Source organism: Sphaerodactylus townsendi, linkage group LG11 (genome assembly GCF_021028975.2).
Source record: "Sphaerodactylus townsendi isolate TG3544 linkage group LG11, MPM_Stown_v2.3, whole genome shotgun sequence".
In the NCBI taxonomy this organism is placed as follows: Eukaryota; Metazoa; Chordata; class Lepidosauria; order Squamata; family Sphaerodactylidae; genus Sphaerodactylus; species Sphaerodactylus townsendi.
Window position 1 is genome coordinate 46,855,879 of NC_059435.1, and position 24,846 is coordinate 46,880,724.

Below are 24,846 nucleotides of genomic sequence, written 5' to 3' on the forward strand. Positions count from 1 at the left end.
TGCTGCCCATTTCCACTCACAGTTGGCCCACTAGAGGAGTAAGAGATAGCTTCCTCCCCATCTTCCATTAGATCTACTCTCCCAAAGTCCAGCTACTGCCTGCCCAGTGTGTGTGTGCATGTGAGCCTCCCTCCCTGTCCCATCTATTAGCCAGCATGACTGAGTAAGGATCCATTGGACGTAAGAATTTGTGTCTCTGACTTACCGTGTGGACTGACTGCTGCAAAATGCTTGTCTGCCAATGCTGTAGTTGCCTGCCTGGATAAGTTGTCCAACTAGCCGAGGCACAATTTAGCTGGGCACTCAATTCCATACACAAATGGAATCATCCTAGCTTCTACTAAAATTGTGCATTCATACATTAAGGGAATGTCTCCTTTTCAGTCACAAATTTAATATATAACAGGCTCTTGTTTTCACACAAGCCTTTAGTATTTATTATTATGAAGAAAGATTATTAGTACATCATTTCTGCTGTGCTTAACAGTAAGAATTTAGAACTGTCACAGTCTTACAATGTAACTGAATATTACTGATATGAAAGCAAAATATATGGCACCATCTGTTGGGAGAAGTCAACAATGCATGACACTCTTAAGAATATTCTTACTGTAAGGAATTGGAACTATATCCCCAGTCCAGTCTCACTAGAGAAGGAGATGGAGTCCTTTTTATTTCCCATTTTTTCACCACCTAACATACTTGCTTGGGACACAATAAGATCACCTTGATACCAATTTTAAGAACGGACATAGAAAGAAGCAAAAAAAACCCTTTTAAATGTAGTGTTTTCTTTCAACCTCAAGGCAACAAAATCTGGTACCCATAGCTAGTATATAATTCCATGTTTCAAGTTAAAAATGAGCTCATTCCCACTGGACTTCAGTATGTCAGGTTCCTATGCAGAGGTCAGAGGGCCTTAAGAAAGATTTGCCCACCACTACTTTTTGCATTGTTAAGCCTTTTGGATGCACTGGATATTGTCTCCTTATTGTAGCTTAGTACATATATGTATGTTCTAACCCACAAGAGTGTCTGCCATAACAAAATTATTAAGTCTTCAAGTTCCCACCAGACACTAGATTTGTGCTACAAGGTGTAACTCACATGCACATATTCTTGTCTCCTGAAAAGGATCCCTGCTAAGGTTGGGGCCATGTATTAAAATTGAGAAAGCAGGCATACCCCCTCTGATGTGGGCTGTGGCACCGAGATCAGAGTTTAAACTCTACTGTTTCTCCACAAGACATCTCCCCACCATCATCATCAACCTTATACACCAGGGGTCTGCAACCTGCGGCTCTCCAGATGTTCATGGACTACAAATCCCATCAGCCCCTGCCAGCATGGCCAATGCGGCTGATGGGAATTGTAGTTCATGAACATCTGGAGAGCCGCAGGTTGGAGACCCCTGTTATACACACTTTCCCAACAAGAGCTAGATGAGAAAGATGAACCATTTGCCTCATGGCAGGGAGTTACCCTTCCCTTTCTCAGCACTATGGCCCCAATCCAAATCAGCTCCCTCCAGCTGCTTTTTGAGCTTACTCAGCAGGGAAGCCTCTCGTCATGTGACCAAGCAATCCCTTTTTTAGGGATACGAGTGGATCTTCATTATTGTCCACCTCATCTGGAACAGCTAGAAAAGATGTCACAATACCACAGATTCATAGAGATTTTTAGTCATCACAGAATCCATAAAAACACACTGAATAGAGAAGCTTTATTATTCATGCTTTAAAATACCGCATACAGATCATTTGCCACACACTATTACAGGAACAATTACATTTCTGAAATTACAAAAATAGTTATCACCTTTTAGTATTTCTATACATAAATTATATGCATTTTTGAACACTAGTAGTGGTTAATGAACAGAAGTCACTTTTGAAAAAACTGTGAACAGTAAGTAGGTCATTAAATTAATCTGTGTTTTATGTAGAAATTTTTAGTACCCAATAAAATTGTAGGGCCTGCCCTACCTTTGCCAGCTAAGAACATGGTTATCCAGTGCATGATGTGGCGCAATCAACCTTCCATTGGACAGAAAAGCACAAATTTTGAAATATGAACCTATCTCTAGCATTCAAATATTGCCTACTGCACATCTTAAATTATAATTGATTGCCCAATATGTCAACAAATGACTTCTAGAAGTATAACTGTGATTGAAGCTCACTCAAAATCAGAACGTGCTAGATGAACTTTACTTGTGGCAGTCTGATAGGGAAAACATACTTGAAGGAGTATGACCTACCACACCCATCCAAAACCCTTTGTTCTCACAGCTCATTACATCTTACAGCTCAGTCAAATCCAGAGAGCAGAGAAACCTTACTGAAGTCGGGGATAATGCCAACTGCCTTGAAGAAATTATTAAACTTTCAGGGAAAAAACATCAAACCATCCATGAACTGAAGCAATTTGAACAACTGTCATCCCCTATCAATTACACACACCCCTCCTTTTTAAAATAAGGTACACAAGTCAATGGTTGCTGTGGAATTCCTGGGCTTTTTAATAAGATGGGTTATATAGACCCGTCTCACACCAGCTTCCAATGATTTTGTAACGGATGCTGCCTTTGCTGCTTATGCCATGAGACACAGGAAATATGACCTTATTGGTTCTCCCGAACTTCTCAGCAGTTTCTAGTACTATCAGCTACAGCATCCCCTTAACAAAGACAGGTGTTAGAAGTGCTGAGTTCTGATGGTTCCATTATTATCTTGCCAATTGGTACTAAAAGGTAATTCTGGGGACAGGTCTTCAACTCTGTAACACTTGTACTAGAGAATCCTGCAAGATTCAGTCTTGCTTCTCATACTATTTAACATCTACATGAGATCACAGGAAGAGGATATCAGGAGATTTGGAATGAAAAGCAATCACGCTTAAGACACACTATTTTTTTCTTACGACTGACTGAGGTGAGGCCTTACAAAACCAGAAAAAGTATCTGATGGCAGTAACATGCTGAAGGCAGGCTGGTAAATTAAAAACCTAGAAAATATTGAGGTACTACTGTTGGTTGATAATATAGCCAATCAGGGATTGGGAAGTCAGCCCATTATAAATGGAGCTGTACATGTCTTACCACAGCAGGTTCACACCTCAGGGGCACTATTAGATCAAACTTACAACTGAATGACTACCAAGGCATGTCTGAAACTACTAGAATCTTTAAACTTCAGCCTATGTAGAAGTTGTGTTCCTTCCTTGACTTTGTAGGAACACAAGTTGGAACTGTCTTTGAAAACTGTTTGGAATCATCAGCTGGCACACGACACAACACCAACATTATAGCTTATGCCAATTATAAGAAACAAACCATACTTTACCTTCACTTCTGGGCACTATTTGAAGTGTTAATTATTGTCTGGGAGTAGGATACTTCAAGGGCTACCTGCTAACCAGCTGAGAACAATGAGAATCTTGGTTCTGCGTACCCTCTTAGAACAAAGCACAAGGGTGGCTCCCCTCAGCTATCTGCTTGACACCAGTTAAGTTTTCTATACCACCTAAACCTTTACTGTATAGACTGTTCTGTTGCATTTTCCTTCCCTCATGAATCTAACTGCAGGTGGTCCATTTCATGCCCTTTGGCAGGTTTTAATGTTTTAAAGATTTGCCTAATGCTAACTTTCTCCTCACTGATCTGTTGATGTGTTTCAGTTGCAGGCTTGTAATTAGTTTGTGTATATGTATATACATATATAAATAAATAACTGGAAATTAAAAGTTCCCTCGATAATTGCTCTGCTGAGAGCGCAGGTTAAAATACTTAAGAAATGATCTACGCTCCACGCTCAAACAATGCAAGAGTTTTCTCCCCATTTACGGCAGCAATACCTTAAACTTACCTATAGGATACAAATCAGAAAAAAGGCATTGAAGACAAAGATAAGATGGCAATGAATTGTGCTTTGATTCTGTCTACCCAGGAGTTTTGTCCAGCTCTTTTAAGACACTTTCCCAATTAAACAAACAGATTGGCTGTACAATATGTGGCTAGCCCATGCTTTACCTCACACATGGAAGTCTCAAAATGTTGCAAGGTTTTACTCCATTGCCAATTTATATAAACTGTATCAAAGTAAAAGTTCAGCAGCAATAGTTCATTACAAATTAAAGTTCAGCAATGTTAATGCCACACACACATACACTAGAAATGCAGTAAAACCTTCCAAAAGGTATTGTTACAGAAAAATAAGAGTACCCTTGGAATGTTAAAATTTATAGAACAAGTGTCTAAATGCTGGTCTTTAAGAGGTGTAAAATAATCATGATTGTATTTTGATTATACTGAACAGATTCCATAATTAACATACTACCTAATAATGACTCCCTAAATTATTCATTTCCCATCAAAAGCACATATAGTGGTACTACAATGCAGTACCAGGACTGCTGATTTTTATCCAACCAACTTCTATTCAAAGTGCAAAATGCTTCAGCTACAGAATGAGAGCTGTAAGACAAGCGGATAACAGATTCCCACCTTTTTTGACAGTGAAACATCACCTGACCAAAATAAAACTACCTACTGTGAAATATACATCTATTTACAAAGCAAATTCCAAAACACTTCCCATCACCTCAACAGCAGAATGCAAGTGTTGAACTGAGATACAGAATAAGAGTTTTGGACAATTTTATAGAAATCCATATACCGGTAGCTTTATACGGTAATTCTTGCATAGATCTCTCCTAGTCAAGCAAATATGCTATGGGCCTTACAAGGTTCTTTAAGGACTCTTCTCTTTTAAGATCACCCACTGGAAGAAGGTTGGCAGGAGAATACTCCCATTTGATATCATTACCATTTGCAAACTCTCACCTTTCTTGTCAAGTGTTGGTTGTATCAAACCCTTGCCAATTCATTAAAGAATATTGTTTTCTTTTAAAACGTAGAAGTGCTTAATTTTTAACTTCCATGAGAAAAATTAACCACATGCTTAAATTTATCCCATCAAAAACCAGTGAAACTTTGTTATTGCCTAACTTGAGTTAACATGGCCCAGAGTTTTAAAATGGTTAGTAATCACTTTATATTCTACTAGAACAGGGTTGTTTTACTGTATCTTACATGGAAGAAGCAGACACATTGAGATGAAAATGCAGTGAACTGAAAAATACTGCAAGTGAGCAATAACAAAATGCTTTCTTACCAGGTGGATGCACCTTATATCCACCCCTACTCAAACAACCTGAAAGGCATAAAAGCAGTAGCAGAATGGGCCTGCTGCCTACCATTCCACTAATGGTAGTAAGGATTGGAAAAAATGGGTTATGGAGACAGGGTTGCTTAACATAAACATGGCCAACCTAGGAAGAAACCACCTCTTCCAGCATGTCCGCGTCACTGCTTCCCTTCAATCATTACTAGAATGCCATGGGAGAGAGCAAGTTAAGCCGTACTAGCACTACAACAGTGACCTCCCTTTTCAGTTCAGTACTAAGATAATGTCAAGTAAAATTATACTTCAGCTCTAACTAACCTTGTGCATGTGTGCTTTTAAAGGGTAGTTATGACTTTGTTCTAGTTCAGCTCCCTATCTGAAAACTGAGAAAACACGTATGATTGGGGGGTGGGGGTGGAGCCTGAATTCTGACTCACATTTTTAATTATCACAAAGCTGTCGAAAGTCTACAGTCAAGTATTATTACAGTGGCAATTAAGTGATCTTAAAACTGAAACACAAAATTTGAAGCATGTAATTGCATTATGCTGATCAACAAATTTGGAAGTTATTTTATATATATATATATTTTATATATAGATAAAATAACTTCCAAATATATATATATATTTCCCTACAGTAAAGTTTGCAGGTATGTACTGCTAGGGTTGTTTTTCCTACATAACATTTTATGAATCATAGTTTACACTTTATCCTGCTCCCATCATTCTGCAAATCTCTCTGTCTCCCAAGGGTATTTACATCTCCAGTCTACTCAAATAGTTCGAGCAGATCAGTCAGATTTGTGGAAACAAGATTGTATCATACAAGCTATAACAGAATTTTAAAAATCATACAAGCTGCAACAGACTAAAACAATTCTAGTACAATGAAAACTGAATTGCTGTATAGTTGTTAAAGCAAATATTAGCTTCTAAGTTCAGCATTTGAACCCCAGTGAGTACTCTCGCTTGCAAAATGAGATGCAGGGCAATAACGAAAATGGCTAAGTGGTGACACCTTGTTATTAGAATCTACTCTCCCCTTCTTTGTTCAATTTTTAGGACCAGTTATGAGGCTTTAAAAAAAATTATCCTGGCCATTAATGACCAGATTTTTTAATCTGTGTGTGTGGTTAGTTTTATTTACCTGATTGCATGGGTTTTGTAGCTACTGAATTAATTTTAAATTAGGCAAGTTTATTTATAGCAATTGTTAACTGCTGCTAATGTGATTTAAAATTATAATAGTGGCTTTTTCATTGTTTTGTGTTGGTTCGAATTGTTATTGGTTGTTCTAGTATTCTATACTGCCTCAACAACCTTGTCAGGTAGTATATAAACAATACAAATAAAATGCCTTAACACAGCTAAATACATTTCAGTTCATCAGATGTACAGGCTGTCATCTGAATGAAATAGTCATAACCAGAATAACCATTTTGTGATCAACTTCTCAAAGGTAACACTTCTAAGTGACCCAGTGTCATTTATACAATTATGTGGTTGCACACTGATGTTGTGAATCCATGTACGAAAACTACAAGCTCACCAATTTAGGATTCATTTCCTTCCTGACACTTTGACAGAATACTTACACATTAAAAGTAGAGGAAGAAGTTCTCATTTCGAATAATATACATTTTGCACTTTTTCTGTTATGTCTCAAAGCCTTCAGGACAGTTAAACTATATACAGATGCCCTTTTAAAGTTAGTACCAAATATGAGCAAAAGTTCTGTACTGATGAACCAACAGCAATCTTCTTTCCCCATACAAGCTTTAACTCCGGTCTTTTCATTGAGGCGGCTGGAGGACATTTAGATATTCTGTCTGTCCCTGATGATAAGTTGTGTTTCCACCACAGTCTACATACTGATATCTCTCCTGAGATATTTGTTCAGAATGGCCAAAGTACGAGGTTGTCACAGTCACTCTTAAGAAGAAGAAACAAAGACACGTGGTTTGTAGGAAGATACAGGCTGACAGTAAGCTAATTTTAAACTATCAGTTCACAAAAATAGAAAGAGATCATCTTACTATCAGACATATTTGAAATCACAGCTTTAGAGATTACCTATTACATATGAAAAGTATAAGCCAAACAGAGCAAGATGAATTAACTGCACATTGAAAAGTTTGCTTGTCCATTTCTAAAAGGTTCCAGCAATACACAGCTTTGGCAAACTAAGAGGGTGACCAGATTCCAATCTTTCCAATAATACTGAACTAGATGATACATATGCTCCCCTCTCTTTTCCAGCACATATTTAAAGACTGAGGGCTGACAGGAGATTGCCACTCCTCTTCGCCTGCTCAGATCATGGAAGCGGGGAGGGGTTTACACCAATTCCTATCACACAGTACCTCTGGCAACAATTCATGAACTTATTTACTTATTTAACAGCCCCGCCACTGTAGATGCACTGCTGCCCCCAAGGGGGCTTCTCAGCAGTGTGGGGGGAGACTAAAAATACCCAAAAGCCTCCCCACCACTGGGAAGCCCCCATTGGGCTTAACAGACTTATACCACCAGCGCAATGGGGGCAATGGCTGGAAGTTGACGAATGTCAGCTCCCTCCCTCAGCCATGCCCCCAGACTGCCTTTGCTGTGCCTGCAACAGCACAGGGACACTGGCGTAGTGTCCTGTACCACATCCCACCACCAGGGAAGGCTGAAACAGTTGCCCGCCTGATTTGCCCTTCCACCAGGGCAAGTGAACATAAAACCACAAACATAAAAAAAATTTAAAAGATTTGATCAATTAAAATAAATTTAAAATGATAAAATAATTAATTTTTTAAAAAAAACACAACAGAAAAGGGGCTCATAACCATTATTGGGGATATGCCAGATGAAATGAAATCTTCACCTACTGGCAAAAGACGCTGATAGAAGGAGACAGATGAATCTCCCTGGGGAAACCATTCCAATGTTTTGGGACCACATCCAAAAAGGCCCTTTCTTGGGTTGCCACCCATCTAACTTCAGATGGTGGGGGCAACCAGAACAGGGCTACCACAAATGGCCAGAGCATATGGGTAGGTTCATATAAGAGAAGATTATTCTTAAGGTATGTTGGTCCCAGGTTGTACAGGTCTACCAGAACCTTGAATTGAGCCCAGAATCATATAGCAAGCCAGTGTAGATAGGACAAGTCTGGAGTGATATGGTCCCTATGACCCACTCCAGTCAACACCATGGCCTCAACATTCTGTACTTACTGTAGCTTCCAGACAGTCAAGGGCTACTTGACACACACTTCATGACAATCAGCAGTAACTCTGTGCCAATATCACTACATGTTCCTTAGTCATAAGAGGTCAGATGTTTCCCAGAGAGCCTGTTTTTCTAGAACTCTACATCAGCAGTTCTCAACCTGTGGGTCGTGACCTCTTTGGGGGTCGAACGACCCTTTCACGGGGGTTGCCTAAGACTCTCTGCATCACTGCTCTCCATCTGTAAAATGGATAAATGCTAGGGCTGGCGGTCACCACAATACGAGGAACTGTATTAAAGGGTTGCAGCATTAGGAAGGTTGAGAACCACTGTTCTACATCAATGAATATATTTGGAACATCACAATTATTATTGTAATTAGCATTGACTTCCGACTCCTGACATTATCACACATATATATAAATATGTATTACAGAATCTTATGGACTCAAGCTTGCATTTTTTAGTTTACCGATTGCCCCATAATATGCTTATACGTGAAGCTGTTTAATTATTCCCACCACATTTCACTGTGCACCAGTACCAATAAACCAAACGCAGCAAAAACAGGCAAGTGAGATGCTTTCAGGTTAAGTAAAAAATATAACTGATACTTACTGCATCATTACAACTATGTTGTGCACTTTGATAGAGGGTAGGGTACAGAATTCACTATAAAGGAAAAAATAGACCAATACATATAAAGAAATGCTAGCAAGCTAAAATGAACACACACAATTTTGATTTCTCTTGATAGTTGTGCAATTTTTTAAATATTGCTTTGGCAACAGCTAATACCATGGCATAAGGATTTCTACTGTGTGACTATGAATAATCCCCAGGTGCCATTTTGTAGCTGGCTTTTACTCCTGTAGCAACCATTTTGTGGTTGTGCCCACCACACTGTGCCAGAATTTTAAAGGTGCTCATAGACTCAAAAAGGCTAGGGATCCCTGCCATAGACTCTGCCCTATAAAGCTGCCATTTTCTCCAGAGGAACCAATCTCTGTGGTTTAGAAATCAGTTATTATTCCAGAGATACTGCAGCCCTAATCGGAGACTGGCAAGCCTGCCCATCCCTATACATTCAAAACAAGATTGAGAATCGCTTACAATATGTAGCTCATTTCATCTTGTATAATCGCAGGTACCATGTAGTCAATCTAGAGGGAGAAAATTCAGTATAAGAATCTGAGGCAAAAGATTGTTGTTCAAAACCCAAAAGTCAAAGCTTGTTACAAATGCAGTCATGTTTACCTGCTTCATATCTAGTGGGCCAATGTGAGTGATGTTGTTCAGCCGTGCTTTCCCAATAACAGTCTTTGAAAGTAGCACCTGAGCTGTAATGTTTGCAACTTCCACCGCATAATAGTTGTTGTTTGTTATGTTCAGTGTATTCTGCAGAAGAGAGCATTTAGAATTCAAGATGAATAAAGGAGGAAGCATCTTTAAAAGATGCACTAATTACCAGCACTGGAAGAAACAAAGGTTAACTTAATGATCTTACCGTGATATTTAAATATATTACATGCTTCGGTGCTTCAGAGCTAACATACACCGACTTGACTCCAATGTATTCCACATCAATAGAGCGAGGAAATAAGAAAAATACTGCCAGCCCAGAAAGCAGTAAGCAGACGATTACAGAAGCAGTCACATAAAGCTTTCTGCAGAAAACAGGAGGGCAGGGGGAGAGAAGAGAGAGAAAAATGGTATCAAAAGGCTCCTTTTTAAACCTGATGTAGGAGCCCTATATATGTTCCCTGCCTTCTAAATATTTTTAACAGCATAATTCTAAGCATATCTACTCAGGAGGAAATCCCACTGTGTTCACTGGGGCTTACTCCCAGTTAAGTGAACACAGGATTGCAGTCTAACTCGCTTAACTTCTTTCCAGCCAGCCATTCTGAAATGAGTTTGTTTGCATAGGGCAGTGGTGCCAGAGGTGGCACTCAGAGCCCTCTCTGTGGACACGGGCAGAGTGCTCCCCCCCCCCCCACATCTAGGCTGGCCTGGGCCGCTGGGCTCGATTATTAGCATTAAACCTAAGACCTAGTTTTGGGAAGCAGTGTAGGTAACCCTGTTAAGTGCTGTTAAACCTCACTGATTTTCATGTGAAGAACTAAAGCGCAATCCTTTACCTGGGAGAAATCTCGGTTGCTGGTAATGGGGCTTGCTTCTGAGTAAACCCTCCTAGGGACGTGATTCACCCATTGGAAGAGTTGCACAGTTGCTTCAAAGCAAAGCCACCGACTACCACCAAGCTTACTCCCGAGTAACGCACGCCTCTGAGCCAACCGTTTTTTCTAAACTAAAACCTCAGTATTCAGGTTAAATTGCCGTGTTGGCACTTTGCGATAAATAAGTGGATTTTGGGTTGCAATTTGGGCACTCGGTCTCGAAAAGGTTCGCCATCACTGGCATAGGGGATGATCCACTCTCCCTTAACTCCCACAAAAGGATACAACTGAAATGGCAAATAGGCCTTCAAAAGGTATTGCCATCCAAGGCTACAAGCAAAATAAGATTCTACAACACAGCACTGCTCTTTTCCCAGCATGGCAGAACATCTCTGCTCGTAGGACTTTGTGCCAACAGTCAGTGAGGGCCCCTAGCAATGCAGCCCAGCCTAGCCCATATCAGCTGGTGTTATGTCAGGAAATCATTGCACGTGTATGAGATTAATGGATCCCCAAGTGTGAATTCAACTGTAACACTACATACCAAATGCAATGTGGCTTTTAATAACAGTCAAAAACATTTTCAATTTAAAGGCAAAAACAAAACAACAATCCCCAAATCTCTCCACCCTGTCCCTTTTAGAAGATACCTGCCAATTCAGACTCCCTCAAAAGCTCAGGCAAACAGGTAGACCTTGCAGTGTCTCTTGAAATTCTCTCTTCGCCCCTCATCTCTTCAGAGAGGCTATACTGTAGAGCCAGAGCCATGATAGAAATGTTCTAGACCCGGGGTCTGCAACCTGCGGTTCTCCAGATGTTCATGGACTACAATTGGCCATGGTGGCAGAGGCTGATGGGAATTGTAGTCCATGAACATCTGGAGAGCCGCAGGTTGCAGACCCCGGGTCTAAACTCTGGTCGAAGCCAGGCAGGCGACCCTAAGTGGTGGAATAGCCAACAGATGACTGCCTGATGACCATAGTTCATGCACAGGGACATATGGAAGGAAACAGTCCTTCAAATATGTAGATCCCAGATTGTGAAGGGCTTTAATACTCATTACCAGAACCTTGAATTGAACTCAGATAGAGACTGGCAACCACTGTAATTTACGCAAAATGGTAACTTATGATCCCAGCAGGTAGCTCCTGACAATAGTCAGGCTGCCACATCCTAGACTAGTTGCAGTTTCCGGGTTATCTTTGAGGGCAGCCCCGTGCACAGCATGTTGCAGTAATCCAACTGTGAGGTTACACGGGTCAACAGATTGGCTTAGTCTAGGTAAGGAGAAAGTTGCTGAATAATCAAGCGTTGGATGACCAAGTTTTTACTGTACTATTTTGCCACTAGAATTTTGTTAGATAAGAAGCTACCAATACCACATATTCCCACTGTTGATGTAACTTACGTTCTTCTTGGCCTCAGCCTTTGATCACTGTATGGAATCAAGGCAACCAGCTGGTTCTCTTGTCCTAAAGGGTAAAAAGCAGCTGTTCAGACCCTTAAGATTTCTGTATTAATTGCTGCAATAAAAATATGTAAAACCCTAGGCTAACAGCACTGAAAACATCAACATATCTAGGCTGGCATACAGTGCAGGATGCTCCTTTATTTTACAGTGATGGCCAGGAGAAGGGGGAGGGGGTATAGAGGTGCTGCTGCTGCAGCTCCTTCCTTCTTTACTTAGCACCTGCCCCTCAGCAGCAGAAGAGGTGAGCAAGCAGCAGTGCCGCTCCCTCCTGGCTCCTATCTCTACCTGCTGCCTCAGCCTTTGTCAGAGACAGAAGATAGGCTAGTAGAGCTGGCTGTGAAGGGGAAAGTAGCACGCACGCACGCACGCACGCACGCACGCACGCACGCACGCACACACACACACACACCGTGAATTCCCTACCGGTCCCCACTTGGAGAATTCTAATTGTAAAATATGTATCTAGATTAAATATAAGAATCCTCTTGTACAAAAAAATATCAGGAAGCAAGTTCTTAAAAATACTAAACAACAACTGTTAGTCAGCATAGCACATATTTAAAGTAATCAAGGAGCCAAGACTGCAATGAACTGAGTTTCAAATCGGTACATCCCACACAATGTAAATCACTTCTCATTAGCAATCCTTATTCACCCCACTTAGATTAGGGCTGTAATTGTCATCCTTTCATTTTGGGTTCATGCCCTCTTTCCTTGAACTTCAATATTAAGAAACACAACCACTGTCATTACTCTTAAATGCAGCTCCATAACAAAAGTGGTCCAATGGATCTCTCACCACCATGCAGCAGTTTAAGGCAAAAAAGGTTGTTGCAGTGTTCACATAATTACTTTTTTGACTGACGAAGAGATTCCAACCACAAATATAATTGCGGTTAGAATATGATTGAGTGCACACTGGCCTGCAATTTCTCAGGGGAAAAAAATAAGAGAAGCAATTCTCCAGGTTGTCACAGTTCTCTTGCCTGAAGTTCCAAAAAAAAACAAGGAGTGCAAATATATTGGCCCAATTGTATGGGTTATATACTGAAAACAGAAAAATAAGGGTAGGGATTGAAGTGTCAGACTAAGATCTAGGAGTTTTGGGTTCAAATCCCCACTCTACCATGGAAACTCACTGAGTCAACTTGGGCCAGTCACATTCTTTCAGGCTAAACTACTTCACAAGGCTGTTGTGAGGTTAAAATGGAAGAGATGAGAATGACATGGGTCTTGTTCCCCATGAGGAGAAAGGTGAGGCATAAATGAAGCAAATAAATATTTTAAGTAAAATCAAATTGATATACCAGACCTGTAATTTTTTCTAATTAAAAGTAACAATATGCAACATTTAGAAAAAATTTACACTAATCAAACAAAATAACCTTTTTGGCGATTTAGGTGGGCTTGATGTTATAACTTGGAATAACTATATTGGTATAATTATAAGGTTTGTGAAAAATCTATATAAGTTCATGGACAGAGTAGAAGATTATACTTTTAGAGAAAACAGTCCCGCGATTCCCCCTTCCATCTGCTACAAGAAGACTGGAAGTAGTACTATTTCTGCCTTTTAAGTAGAAACTTGAAGAAATACCCTAAAAAGGCTAACACATTCGTTGTTCTGGGAGAGAAAAAAAAGCCTTCTTTATCTGCATCATTTCTTCCCACAATCTGCTTGAGGCTGCTAAGAAGCAAAGTAAACTGCCAGTGGGAACAAGAGGAAACGGATGGCGGGGAGGGGTGGGGAGGATGGACTGGGAGGTATAGTTGAAAAAGAAGACAAAAAAAGGGGGTGGTGGGAGACGCAGCAGGAAGAATGGCTAAAGGATCAAGAGGCCAGCCATAGTTGTGAGAACTAGGACAAAACCAGTTGTGAGACTAGTTGTGACAACTTGGACAAAACTTATGAAAAAGTTTCATTCCTTTTAATAACAAGAATCTGATGAGCCACATGTTGAGTGGATCATGGATGAGCAGGTAATGGAATGCAAGATGCAGAAACAGCAGAGAAAAGGGGCAGAAACAGCAAGTCTTTGTGAATGCATGCTGAATACTGATTTGAAATAGCCAGGCAAGTCACCGCTACAGATCTCAAGAGGTTTTTAATCTGTGCACTTTTGTTTACAAAGCATTTGCTTAAAAACCAGGAATACTGGCTGGATGATTCGAAGGCAAGACACAGGAGACTTGCAGTGCAATCCTAAAATAGAGTTACAGTCCAGTAAGCTCACTTAACCTCTGTTTAGCATTGCTCAGTTAGTATATTGTAGCGGACACAATGTTGAATTTGAACCATGAGGACCAGGGTTTAAACCCCTCTTCAGCCATGAAGTTTTCCCACTGAACTGAGGCCAGCTGATACATCTCTCAGCCTAATCTACTTTCCAAAACTGCTATGAAGTTAAAGTTGAAGGGAGGGAAAGAGGAAAACATTTTTGACTAATATTGTAGATATAAAACCTACCTCGTGGGATTCTCCCTGTTCCCTGGCAGGTGGGACACGTGACGCTATCTCTTCCTGTAAATTCAACATACGGAAACTGCGACACATCTCCACCTCTTCCGTCTTCACTGTGTGACTCTGAATGCACTAAGCCATTCTTCATATTGTCAGCTGATGAACTTCCATCTTCTCTAGATATATGGGAAGGTAGCGAAAATGATTTCCCCATATCTGATGGCAGAAAAGGTTAATGGAAACAATTTAGGATATTAAGAGTTCACTGTTATGGAAAACTATTAGAACTATTTTAATCATGATTTCCAAGACAAAAATTTACACAGTTTTCGTTTTGGGCAGGCATTGAGGGGACTGTACTACTTTCAGGTAAGGAGCCATGTTAGTCTGTAGTGGCAGAACAAAATAGGAGTCCAGTAGCACTTTGGAGATTAACCAGGGTATAAACTCATTTTATCAGTAATCAGATATAAGTAAACTTTTACTTATCAGATATAAGTAAACTTTGACAAATGTATCTGACAACGAGGGTTTTGCCTCATGAAAGCTTGTACCTTGGACATTTGTGTTAGTCATTAAGGTGAAACTTCACTAGAAGTTTGTTCTGTACTACTTCCTGCAATCAACAACAAGATGACAAACATCCTTAAAAAAATGGAAAGATCAAAAAGCCCCCGTTTGGTAATCTGCTATCACCTAAATAGTTTCCCACTATTCATTTATTCATTCTACAGCTATCACATCCATGAAACTGTATTTAGGGTACATTTTAATAGGGAATAAAGAAGTACCATTCTCCCCTTTCTCTTATACAGCAAAGACATTCAAACTGGCATCAATAAAGAAAATCAACCCCTGCGGGAGCTTGTAAGAAGAGTTGCTTTCCAGTATTTAGAGCTAAAGAAATTCCCTCAACAAATATTGCTGAATATAAGGAGGCTAAACAAGAACATGATCTTTTATTAAAAATATAATCATGGGGATGTAGGGCACAGTGTTTTCTAACTGTATGACTGGCAAAAATGATGCTAAAAGACTTGGAGGACATGAGGAAAAGTGGAGAGAACTTCAAGTGAATGAAAGATTTAGGAACAGAAATAAGTTTCTATTGCTGTTATGGCCTAAAAGGACAAGGGTTAACTTCTGCAAAATCAGCCAGAAAAACACCCAAGGGGATGTAAATATTATTGTGATCATCCCTCCAAGTAACGCCACGATTTGTTAACCCTAGTTAGCTAGGATACATACATACCTAACAATAACACCATGATTTTAGCCACCCAAACTAAGCCCTGGCCAGAAAGGCTCATACAGGCATCCATGAGGCAAAGTCTGTCGTGCCTTTCCAGGCTGTCTTAGCAAGGTGACAGAGAATGCCTTGGCCAATGCCAGCCAGGTACAAATGTAATATTTAACCCACCCAAATTCTGGTTTCGGATCCTGATTAGCAGCAAATCCTGACACACAATTAAAGTTGCCAGAGACAACACTTACACCGTAATCCATGGGGAAGGGGAAGGAAGGGCTGTGGAGCCAGCATTACCCCACTGCTGGTATCACTGCCAGTCCAGATAGCGTAAGTGGCATCTATGCCACCAAGAGGGGCACTAAGGCCGGAAGCAGAGTGCTGTGTGGCTCCGCAACATCTGGGTCAATGTTCCTCCTCCACTGCTGTGGCCGGCACCAGCATGAATAGGGGCATTCCCAGGGATGCGGGTGACTTTAATTGGCTTCCTGAGGGCATTCAACCTGGGACAGCCCCCTTCAGCTGCCAATAACACCAGCTAAAAGCGAGGCATAGCCCATTGTGCTGCATAGGGGGCTTGAAGCCTGACTGAAAAATGTTCCATGGTACTTCAAGTACCAACACCTTCTAGGGCTTTAAGGGCAAAAAGAAGTCACTTTAATTTATGCCCAGAAACTAACTGGTAACTGGTAAAGTGATTTCTCAACTGATAAAGTACGAACTTTGCAACTGACAGCACTGAGAATTGTGCCTCCTTCTCATAAGAGGTATCCTGTTACCATTTGGGGTTTCCAGAGAATCTTCAAAAGGGTGTGTATATTAAGTGCCATTAAGTCACTTCCAATTCATGGGTACCCATGAATCAATTACCTCCAAAATGTCCCATCATTGCTCAGGTCGTGCAAACTGAGGGCCGAGGCTTCCTTTATCGGGTCAATCCCTCTCATGTCAGGTCTTCGTGTTTTCCTATTGCCTTCAACTTTTTCTAGCATAATTGTCTTTACTAGTGACTCTTTGTCTTCTCATAATATGACCAAAGTATAATAGCCTCAGTTTACTTGTTTTAGTTTCCAGGGACAGTTCAGGCTTGATTTGCTCTACAAAACCACATTGTAGTTGTTGTTTTGATGGTCCACAACAGTCTCTTCTAACACCCCATTTCAAAGGAATCTACTTTCTTCCTGTTAGCTTTCTTCATCGTCAAAGTTTCACACCTATACCTAGTAATAGGGAATGCTATGACATGAATTCACTTGGTTTCCAGTGACACATCCTCATACTTAAGAATTTTTTCTAGCTCCTTCATGGCTGCCTTTCTCAGTCTCAATCTCCTTCTGATTTCTTGGTTGCAATTTCCCTTTTGGCTGATGATGCAGCCAAAAAATAGAAATTCTAGAGCAATTTCAGTTTCCTTACTGTCCACATTAAAGTTGAGTAATTCTCCATTAGTCATTACTTTTGTCTTCTTGATGTTCAGCTGTAGTTCTGCTTTGGCACTTTCTCCTCTAACTTTCCACAGTAATGGCTTCAAGTCTTTACTATTTTCTCCCAGTAATGTGGTATCACCGACACAGCAAATTTTTAATTTTCCTCCCTGCCTATTTTCGCTCCACACTCATGTAAATCTAATCCAGCTTTCTGTAGGATGTGTTCTGCATCCATATTGAGGAGATAGGGAGATAACATATATCCTTGTCTAACACCTTTACCAACTGGAAACCATTCTGTTTCTTCAAAGGTACACAGTGGTGGGATTCAAATAATTTAACAACCAGTTCCGATAGTGGGAATCAAATAATTTAACAACTGGTTGTTTACAAGCACCATTTTAACAACCGGTTCTGCCGAAGTGGTGCAAACCTGCTGAATCCCACCACTGTATACACCTTTAACTGGCTGTGATCAGAACATCAATAATTATAGCCAAGGCTACCATGATTCTCACTTCTCAAGGAAAGACTGCAGCTAGGGCTATGAGCAGTGGTGAGATTCAGCAGGTTAGAACCACTTTGGCAGAACCGGTTGTTAAAATGGTGCTTGTAAACAACCAGTTGTTAAATAATTTGAATCCCACCACCGGAACCGGTTGTTATATTATTTGAATCCCACCACTGGCCATGAGCTAATGTGAACCAATCTGAACTTCACTACAGACAAGACAGGTGGTATTGGCCTCTATTTGTACACTTAGGTCTGACAGCAAGCTGTGATCCTGTCTTTTAAACAGAATTCTTAAGCCCTTATCAGTTACATTATTAGCCAATACCACCTGTCTTGTCCGTAGTGAAGTTCAGATTGGTTCACATGAGCTCATTACTGCCTCCAAGCTCTTCTTCCAAGTCATCTGTTGACCCACCTAACCAGGTATCAAGGAGTGTGCTGATAATGCTTCGCTCTCTATCCCCAGACTCTTTCATGGGAACACTGAAAAATTATGCGTATAAAATCTTGGTTTTAGAGTGTTTGTCCTAGTAATTATTCCTCATGTCTCTCTCCCCCCCCCCTTTAGTGTTGTGTACTAACTACAGTCTATTATTTTGAGATTCTGGAAAAGATCACCTCATATCTATACTAGGCAAAGCAACCTGCGTAGGCCACACTATAGGCACTAATACCACACAATAGGTAAAATCAAGCCCCTTTTAATCAATTTCACCCAGTCCCTTCCCTACACAGCCCTGTCCCACATGGCTTCCATATTTGTAAATCCTATGGTTTTCAGCATAGCTGTTTTGGGCTATCAATGGTGATCACTGCTGTTTAACCAGCATAAAAAATGCTGATTCAACCCATTCTGTCTCACTCTTCCCCTAATCCGCTCACTCAGGCACAGAAAGCATCAGCTACAAAGAACTTTGGACTGGAAATACTAAAGCAACTATTTATACTACTATTCCAGACACTGCATCTGTAAGCAGTTCTAGTGTGTGAAGATACTAGTTTTTGTTTTTTCTTAAAGAGGACTGTTGTGTCTTTAACAGTTGTGTGGCTTCATCTCCATGTTCAGAAAACTTCTGCTGCTGGGTTTCTGATGTTAAAGGCACAGGAACCCTGCTGCCAACCAGAGATGCTACAAACTTTTCTTTGAACTGGTTCAGAGTTGGACACACAGAGTTTGACACAATCAGACCACGATCTCATGAAGGAACAGCTCGACTTACAGCAAGCAACTTGAACAGCTGCCAAACAAGACTGCAGCTGCCTGTTGGTCAAAAGACACCTCATAGCTGATCAGGACATCTCCTAGTTCTTCCCTACATGTTGGTTGTGCTGGAACATAGTAACTTTGGAGGAGAGGGTTGTATCAGAAGCTAACTCAGAGCTTATAGAATGGGTTTCTGAGCCACCCTCCCCTCCCCAATTGCTACAATGTGAAGCGATTGGCTTCTGATTTCTCCCATCGCGAAAAGGACAAGAGAAAGTTTGTGTATCTCCTTTTCCCTGCTCTTTTCTCAAGAAGAAGCAAAGCGACCTGCTTCTCCCTCATAGCTTAGGCTATGGAAAAGTGGAACAATTTCCCCTTTTTCTCTACAGCCAAGTTGACAACATGGCGTGAGGGAAAGAGAATCAGCCTGGGCTTCTGACCCCACCCTCCAAACTGCTGAATCTAAGCAAATTCGGGGCACACTGAAATTTACAGAATGGGAGATCAGAGGACCCTGACTTCCAGATGATTCATGTGAACAGCCAGGAGCTGGCTTCTGATGGCTGCAAGTAGCATGTTTCTGCAAAAGGTTTCAACCAGGCTGTGAACAGCTGAGCAGTCCATCAATTAATTGGCTGCCTGATTGCTATTGGCAAACATATGAGCCAAAGTGCAGGTGTTCCAGCATCTCTACTGACAACCCTATTACCACAGGAGCCCCATAACCCCAGAGGACAACATGTTTGTTTTTAGTTCAACAACCTTCCCCTTCTAGTTAAATTAAGCTCTCTGGATTAGAGGAAAGCTCACTAGGTCAGTACTTCAAAACTTCTGATATAAAGACAAAACAAGCGACTATCATATAGGACATTTCAATGAAATGCTGTGTGTAAGATAGGGCAGTGTGGTGACTCCATCTATTTGGCTATTACTGTGAAACCAAATGATAGTTAACAGTTTACAGAGCAGTCCACTATCCAGAGTTGTTTGTTTGACATCGGTCAAGTGACTCTCTTCCCTATTCCTCTTCTCTTGGGTCAAGTGATTCTTTCCCTATTTTTTACCATCAATACTTCAAACTACACAAAAATCAACCACTATGAAATGGTTTGACCGTGTGACTCACTCTCAACACCACATGAGAATTATAACTCTAAACCAGGTTTGCCTGCTATAGATGCTGTGGTTTCAGTTCCAAATCATGGTTAGCGTAAACTACAAATTGGCACAATGTTGCATGAGGTCTGAAATCCTGCACACAACTAATTCCCACTGAACACTGTGCAACTTACTTCTGAGCAAGCAATATGCAACCAGCAAGCACCTCAAGTATTACTTGTTCATTCCTTGAAGAGGGCCTACAAAAACTATATAGACTGTTCTGACATGCATCCGGGGCATTAAAATGTAGTGGTTAAATGCTTAACTAAAGGCTTCTGAGTAATTTTGTTGTGTTCATGGCTTGAAAATTGTTTCCGGGGCCACAATCAGGTTTTCTTAAGAACAACAGAAACATTAAGCACTGTCTGTGCAGCTCCTATGAGACTTTTGTAGCTCTACTTATGAAGATAACGTCTGATTAAGAAGCTGATCAACTCTTTATCTGAAACTGAAGTTACAATGCTTCATAATCATTTACTGTTGTCCCCCCCCCCCACACACACACACACTTCTCCCACAATGAAAATTAACACACCATTCCCCTCGGTTGTAAAACAAAAAAAGATATTGATCTTCAACATCAAATTAAAGTTGGACTTCCGGTGGAATGGTGTTTCGCTCTGGTTGAGCCTATATACTCCCAGGCCACACATTGCTGATAGGGGCTCTTTTGCCAGCTGCAGAGCAAGTTTTTCTTAGCTCTCGCCTCCCCAAATACTGGGGACCTTAACATTTGGCAGGTGGACTGCAGAGGTCTGGATCCAGACCCACCAGTTCTGAAAAAATCTAGAATCAGAAGTGGGAATGCGCTGTTGAGCTCTCAGAAACAGCCTCCCCTCCTCCTCCCTCATTTCTTTGTTTTCTTTCTCATTAGTCTTTCTCTCCTTTTCTTACCTTTTCCCTTCTGTATCTTTTTATTTTTTAATAACATCACATTAAAGTTGCTGCTCTGCTCCCTTGATCTATACTAATAGCTCAGAGGTAATTATTTAAAACTTCAGTATCTTTCACAGTTCAGAAGAAATAGGGATGAAGTCATGGTTCGGCCCCTGCTGGACAGGGGCAGGCAATGAAAATGCTGTTCTTTGAGGAGCCCTACATTTTAGACCCCCAACACAAAGCCATGCTTCTTTGAGACTGACAAAACCTCCTTGAAATACCTGCAGCATGGAAAAAGGAATGTAAATAAAAGAAACACCAGTGCTTTGAGATGAAAGCAAGAGGCGGAGAATAAGGAGGAGCATAGACAAAACTGACAGCGCTGTCCTAAAATGGTTAAACCAGTTATTGCAAAAATGGTTGCAACTGACAAAGTGAAAAACTCAAAACACAGAAGCCTTTTTCTTAGGACCAACCACTACACAATATAGTACACTACACAATAGTATTTATGCTCTTGAGTTCTCCAGAACTCTTAATCAGGTTGAACTTTTTAAAGGAGGAGGAGGAAATTTCATGCCATCATCTTGAGGCCTAGGTTTCTGGTATGAATGCTGCGAGTGGCTCTGGACTGCACCATTAGGGGGACATTTTCAGGCTACAGCCTGGCCTACTTTCTTGCGGCCCAACAACACGGCATTTGGGGGACTCTTTGCTTTCTCCCCTCCGCAGCCACCGCAGTATTTTAGCTTACCGTCTGCACCCTTTTCTGCAAGGCTGAAACGGGAATTTGTCGCCAGATCTCGGATTACAGCTTCCAGCCCTCGGCGTAAACAGAGGCGACCCGCCACAGCTGGAATCGCCAAGGCCACATAGCCTTACTCCCCGCCTCCCCAAACCGGCCTTGTTTGCTTCCAGATTCAACTCTTTCCCAACAAGCGCTCGAGATGGAGACAGAAATAAAATGGAAGGGGGTCCCTTTTGGGGGGTTCGCATCCCTCACCTGCTCCTTGTGGCGGCGTCCCTGCAGGCTTCTCCCACTTGGGGATTTCGATGCGTCGCCGGGGTGGGGAACGCGGGAGGGATGAGATGGGGTCTATTGCAGAGGAGAGCAATCAGGCACGACGCCAGCGAGGGATAAACAAGGGCCGAGCCCGAACAGGTAACCTTGGGCTCAGCTTAGCTCAGCACGCGTGCGCAGAGGTGGAGCGCGTTTGGGAAGGATGGCGAGGCCTGGCTGTGACGCAGGCTTTACGGAGAGGTTAGGGGCTGTACCAGAGTACAGGGGCTATTCGTTCACACATACACCCGGCTGCGTGTTTGCAAGGAAAACGACCCGCCACTAGCGCAGCCGCTCGTTGTTTGTTGCCCGCTGGCTCCCCCACCCCGGTGCACCCGCCAGACTAGTTTTCTGCAAGGGATGGAGAAAACATTTCTTACAAAATGCCTGGCTTGATGGGAGTTGTAGTAAGAAATGCTCGAACGGGAAGAGGAGTGGGCTTCACATCCCAGGGCCTTAAACTACAACTCCCAGAATGCTTCACCCCCACCCCAGAAATACCCAGGCAGCAGCTATACAGCGCTTCTCGCATCTTGCCTTAGAGAAGCAAAAGACTCTGGTTCTCGTGCGCACGAAGCAAGCAACCAAACAAAAAATGCAGGCACTATGAGGCAGTGATGCATATCCCTCAGAAGAAAAAAAACCACAGGAAAAAAGACCTATACAGGATACTACTATCCGTTTGAATTGTTTAGAAATTGATCTCCTTAAACGTAGTTATTTTGGGAGCAGATGGGAAGGATACAGAAATGAGCAGGAGGAGCCGTTTGTGCTTGTTGCACTTGCACTTATCATGTGACAAGTTTCTTGTTTAGCAATGTTTAGGGAAGTATTCAAGTGTTGAATTGAGAAAGTGCAGGACTGAAGCTTCCTTGCAAGCCGCTCCTATCAGTTGGAGGTTCTGCCACAATATCAAATGAGTAGAAGTGATGATCAGGAAAAATCATTTTGTAGATGCTCAAAGGCATTCCAGTCATTTTCACAGTGAATACATTTTAGCTGTGTGTCCTGACATTGAAAACAGGTTCTTGAGCAAAACTTACAAGTTCTGATGTATATTAATTCCATCTGGGAGGGCAAAAGGCAGCAGAAAATGACTGGGGGCATACAGGAATTTTTAAGGGAGGGGGCATTCAGGTCAAGCCCAGGAAAGTATCTTGTGCTTTAGGGTCCAGAAAAGGGAGTGTATATGGGGGCACCCGGGCATCTAAAACATATTTGGAGATTCAAAGAAATGCTGAGCATGATGAGAGGTTTCATTTGGGGGATAAAGACCAATAAAATCAGAAGAATACAGAAAAAGATTCCATGTTCCCACTTGGGTTTTAAACAATGGCATATACTTTGGAACAGTCAGCCCAAAGGGACATACTTTGTGCAGGGAAGAAACCTTTTATTTGTTATTAGCAAAGCTCTAAACAGTCTGGGACCACCACTGTACTAACAGGACCACTTCTCCTATTATGTCCCCTGAAGAACACTTTGTTCAGTAATCAAAAATCTGCTAGAGATCCCTGGATTGACAAAAATTCCGCTTGCCTCAACCAGAGCCAGGATATTCTCAGTCCTGGCACCAACCTGGTGAAATTGTCTGTGGAACAAGACCTGTGGAACAAGGCCCTATTTGATGCAGTTCTGAAAGGCCTTTCTTTAGGATCGAGCTGTTCCACCAGCCATAGGGTTGAGGCAGCAAAGGTTACACTTTCGGCCTTCCCCTTCATCTGACTCATCAATGTAGCCATATTAACATATGGGGACATATACATGGACTTATTCATCACTGGGTAATTTTGTTGAATTGTTTTAACCTACTTATTGTTTTAAATGGAACATAGTTACTGATTTTAAATGTAATTGTAACATTTGTAATTGGTCTGTTGGAAACCCAAACCTGAAAGTCTAATAAAATAACAATAAAAAATAATTATGAGGAATGGAGGGGAAAATGAAGGAAGCATGCCTGGTACTAATAGTTCTTCAACTGAATTTAACTAATGCAGAATTTATCATCTAATATATAATCAGAATTGTTGAAGGATCAGCTATTCTTTAACGCTCAGCCATCTTTTGTACACATTTACCAAGAGATAACTGATCTGTTATTCAGTATGTGACATTTCCATGCTTGTCCCTGGTTGTGGTTTGAAAATGTAAAAAGCCATACCCTTGCTACTCTGAGCATGTTGCTTCCCAGGCAAGACCAGCATGCATACACAGAAGGATTTTCTTTAGGGCATGAATCCCCTCCCCCACCCCGCTGGATTTATGTCCATATGCCCATTAAGAAAGAGCTATATACCCTATAACTGTCAAAGGGATCCCAAGGCAATAGTGAAATTAATTTCTTGAAATTGTGGACACTTCTAGTAAGTATGAAGAGGTGGACATTATTTCATAATTACAGCAAATACTCAGTAATAAGTTATTAGTGTTATTTTCCCTGTCAAAAAGTCACAAAAGTGCAGTTAAAAAGAGAAATGTACATGTGTTTTCTCTACCTTTTCAATACTGGCTTAGGGCTATGTGGGGATTCTGAGTTGTATTAAACTGTCATCTTTGATCATATAATCATTATTTAATAATATGCATTAGCTTGACCAGGAAAGTGTGATCCTGTCTTTATGGTGCAATTATTTTTTTTAAAACTATTTCCTCAGAATAGTTCTGTACCCTCAGAAAGTGGATCGTTTTTCTAGCACAAAGATGAATTGTAGGAAAAGTTTCTACCTGCTAAAGGTGGAGGGACTAGGTCAGCAGAAAAATGTGAAACCCCTAGTTGAACAAGTATGATTGTATAATTCAAGGCTACTGCAACTTTTCCAATATAGTAAGAAAAAAG

The 24,846-nt window shown here is 41.2% G+C and overlaps 1 protein-coding gene across 1 annotated transcript; it reads right to left on the bottom strand.

Annotated features, from left to right (window-relative positions):
• Window positions 1-1,704: 1,704 nt before the first annotated feature.
• TMEM106B (transmembrane protein 106B) lies at window positions 1,705-22,357 on the bottom strand. The gene is made up of 8 exons (XM_048510713.1): window positions 21,951-22,357; window positions 14,523-14,732; window positions 11,993-12,056; window positions 9,912-10,071; window positions 9,662-9,802; window positions 9,518-9,567; window positions 9,023-9,076; window positions 1,705-7,120 (listed from the first exon to the last, which is right to left on the bottom strand). The coding sequence occupies exons 2-8, from the start codon at window positions 14,728-14,730 to the stop codon at window positions 6,982-6,984; spliced, it is 816 nt and encodes a 271-aa protein (XP_048366670.1). The 5' UTR covers window positions 14,731-14,732; window positions 21,951-22,357; the 3' UTR covers window positions 1,705-6,981.
• Between the last annotated feature and the right edge of the window lie 2,489 nt (window positions 22,358-24,846).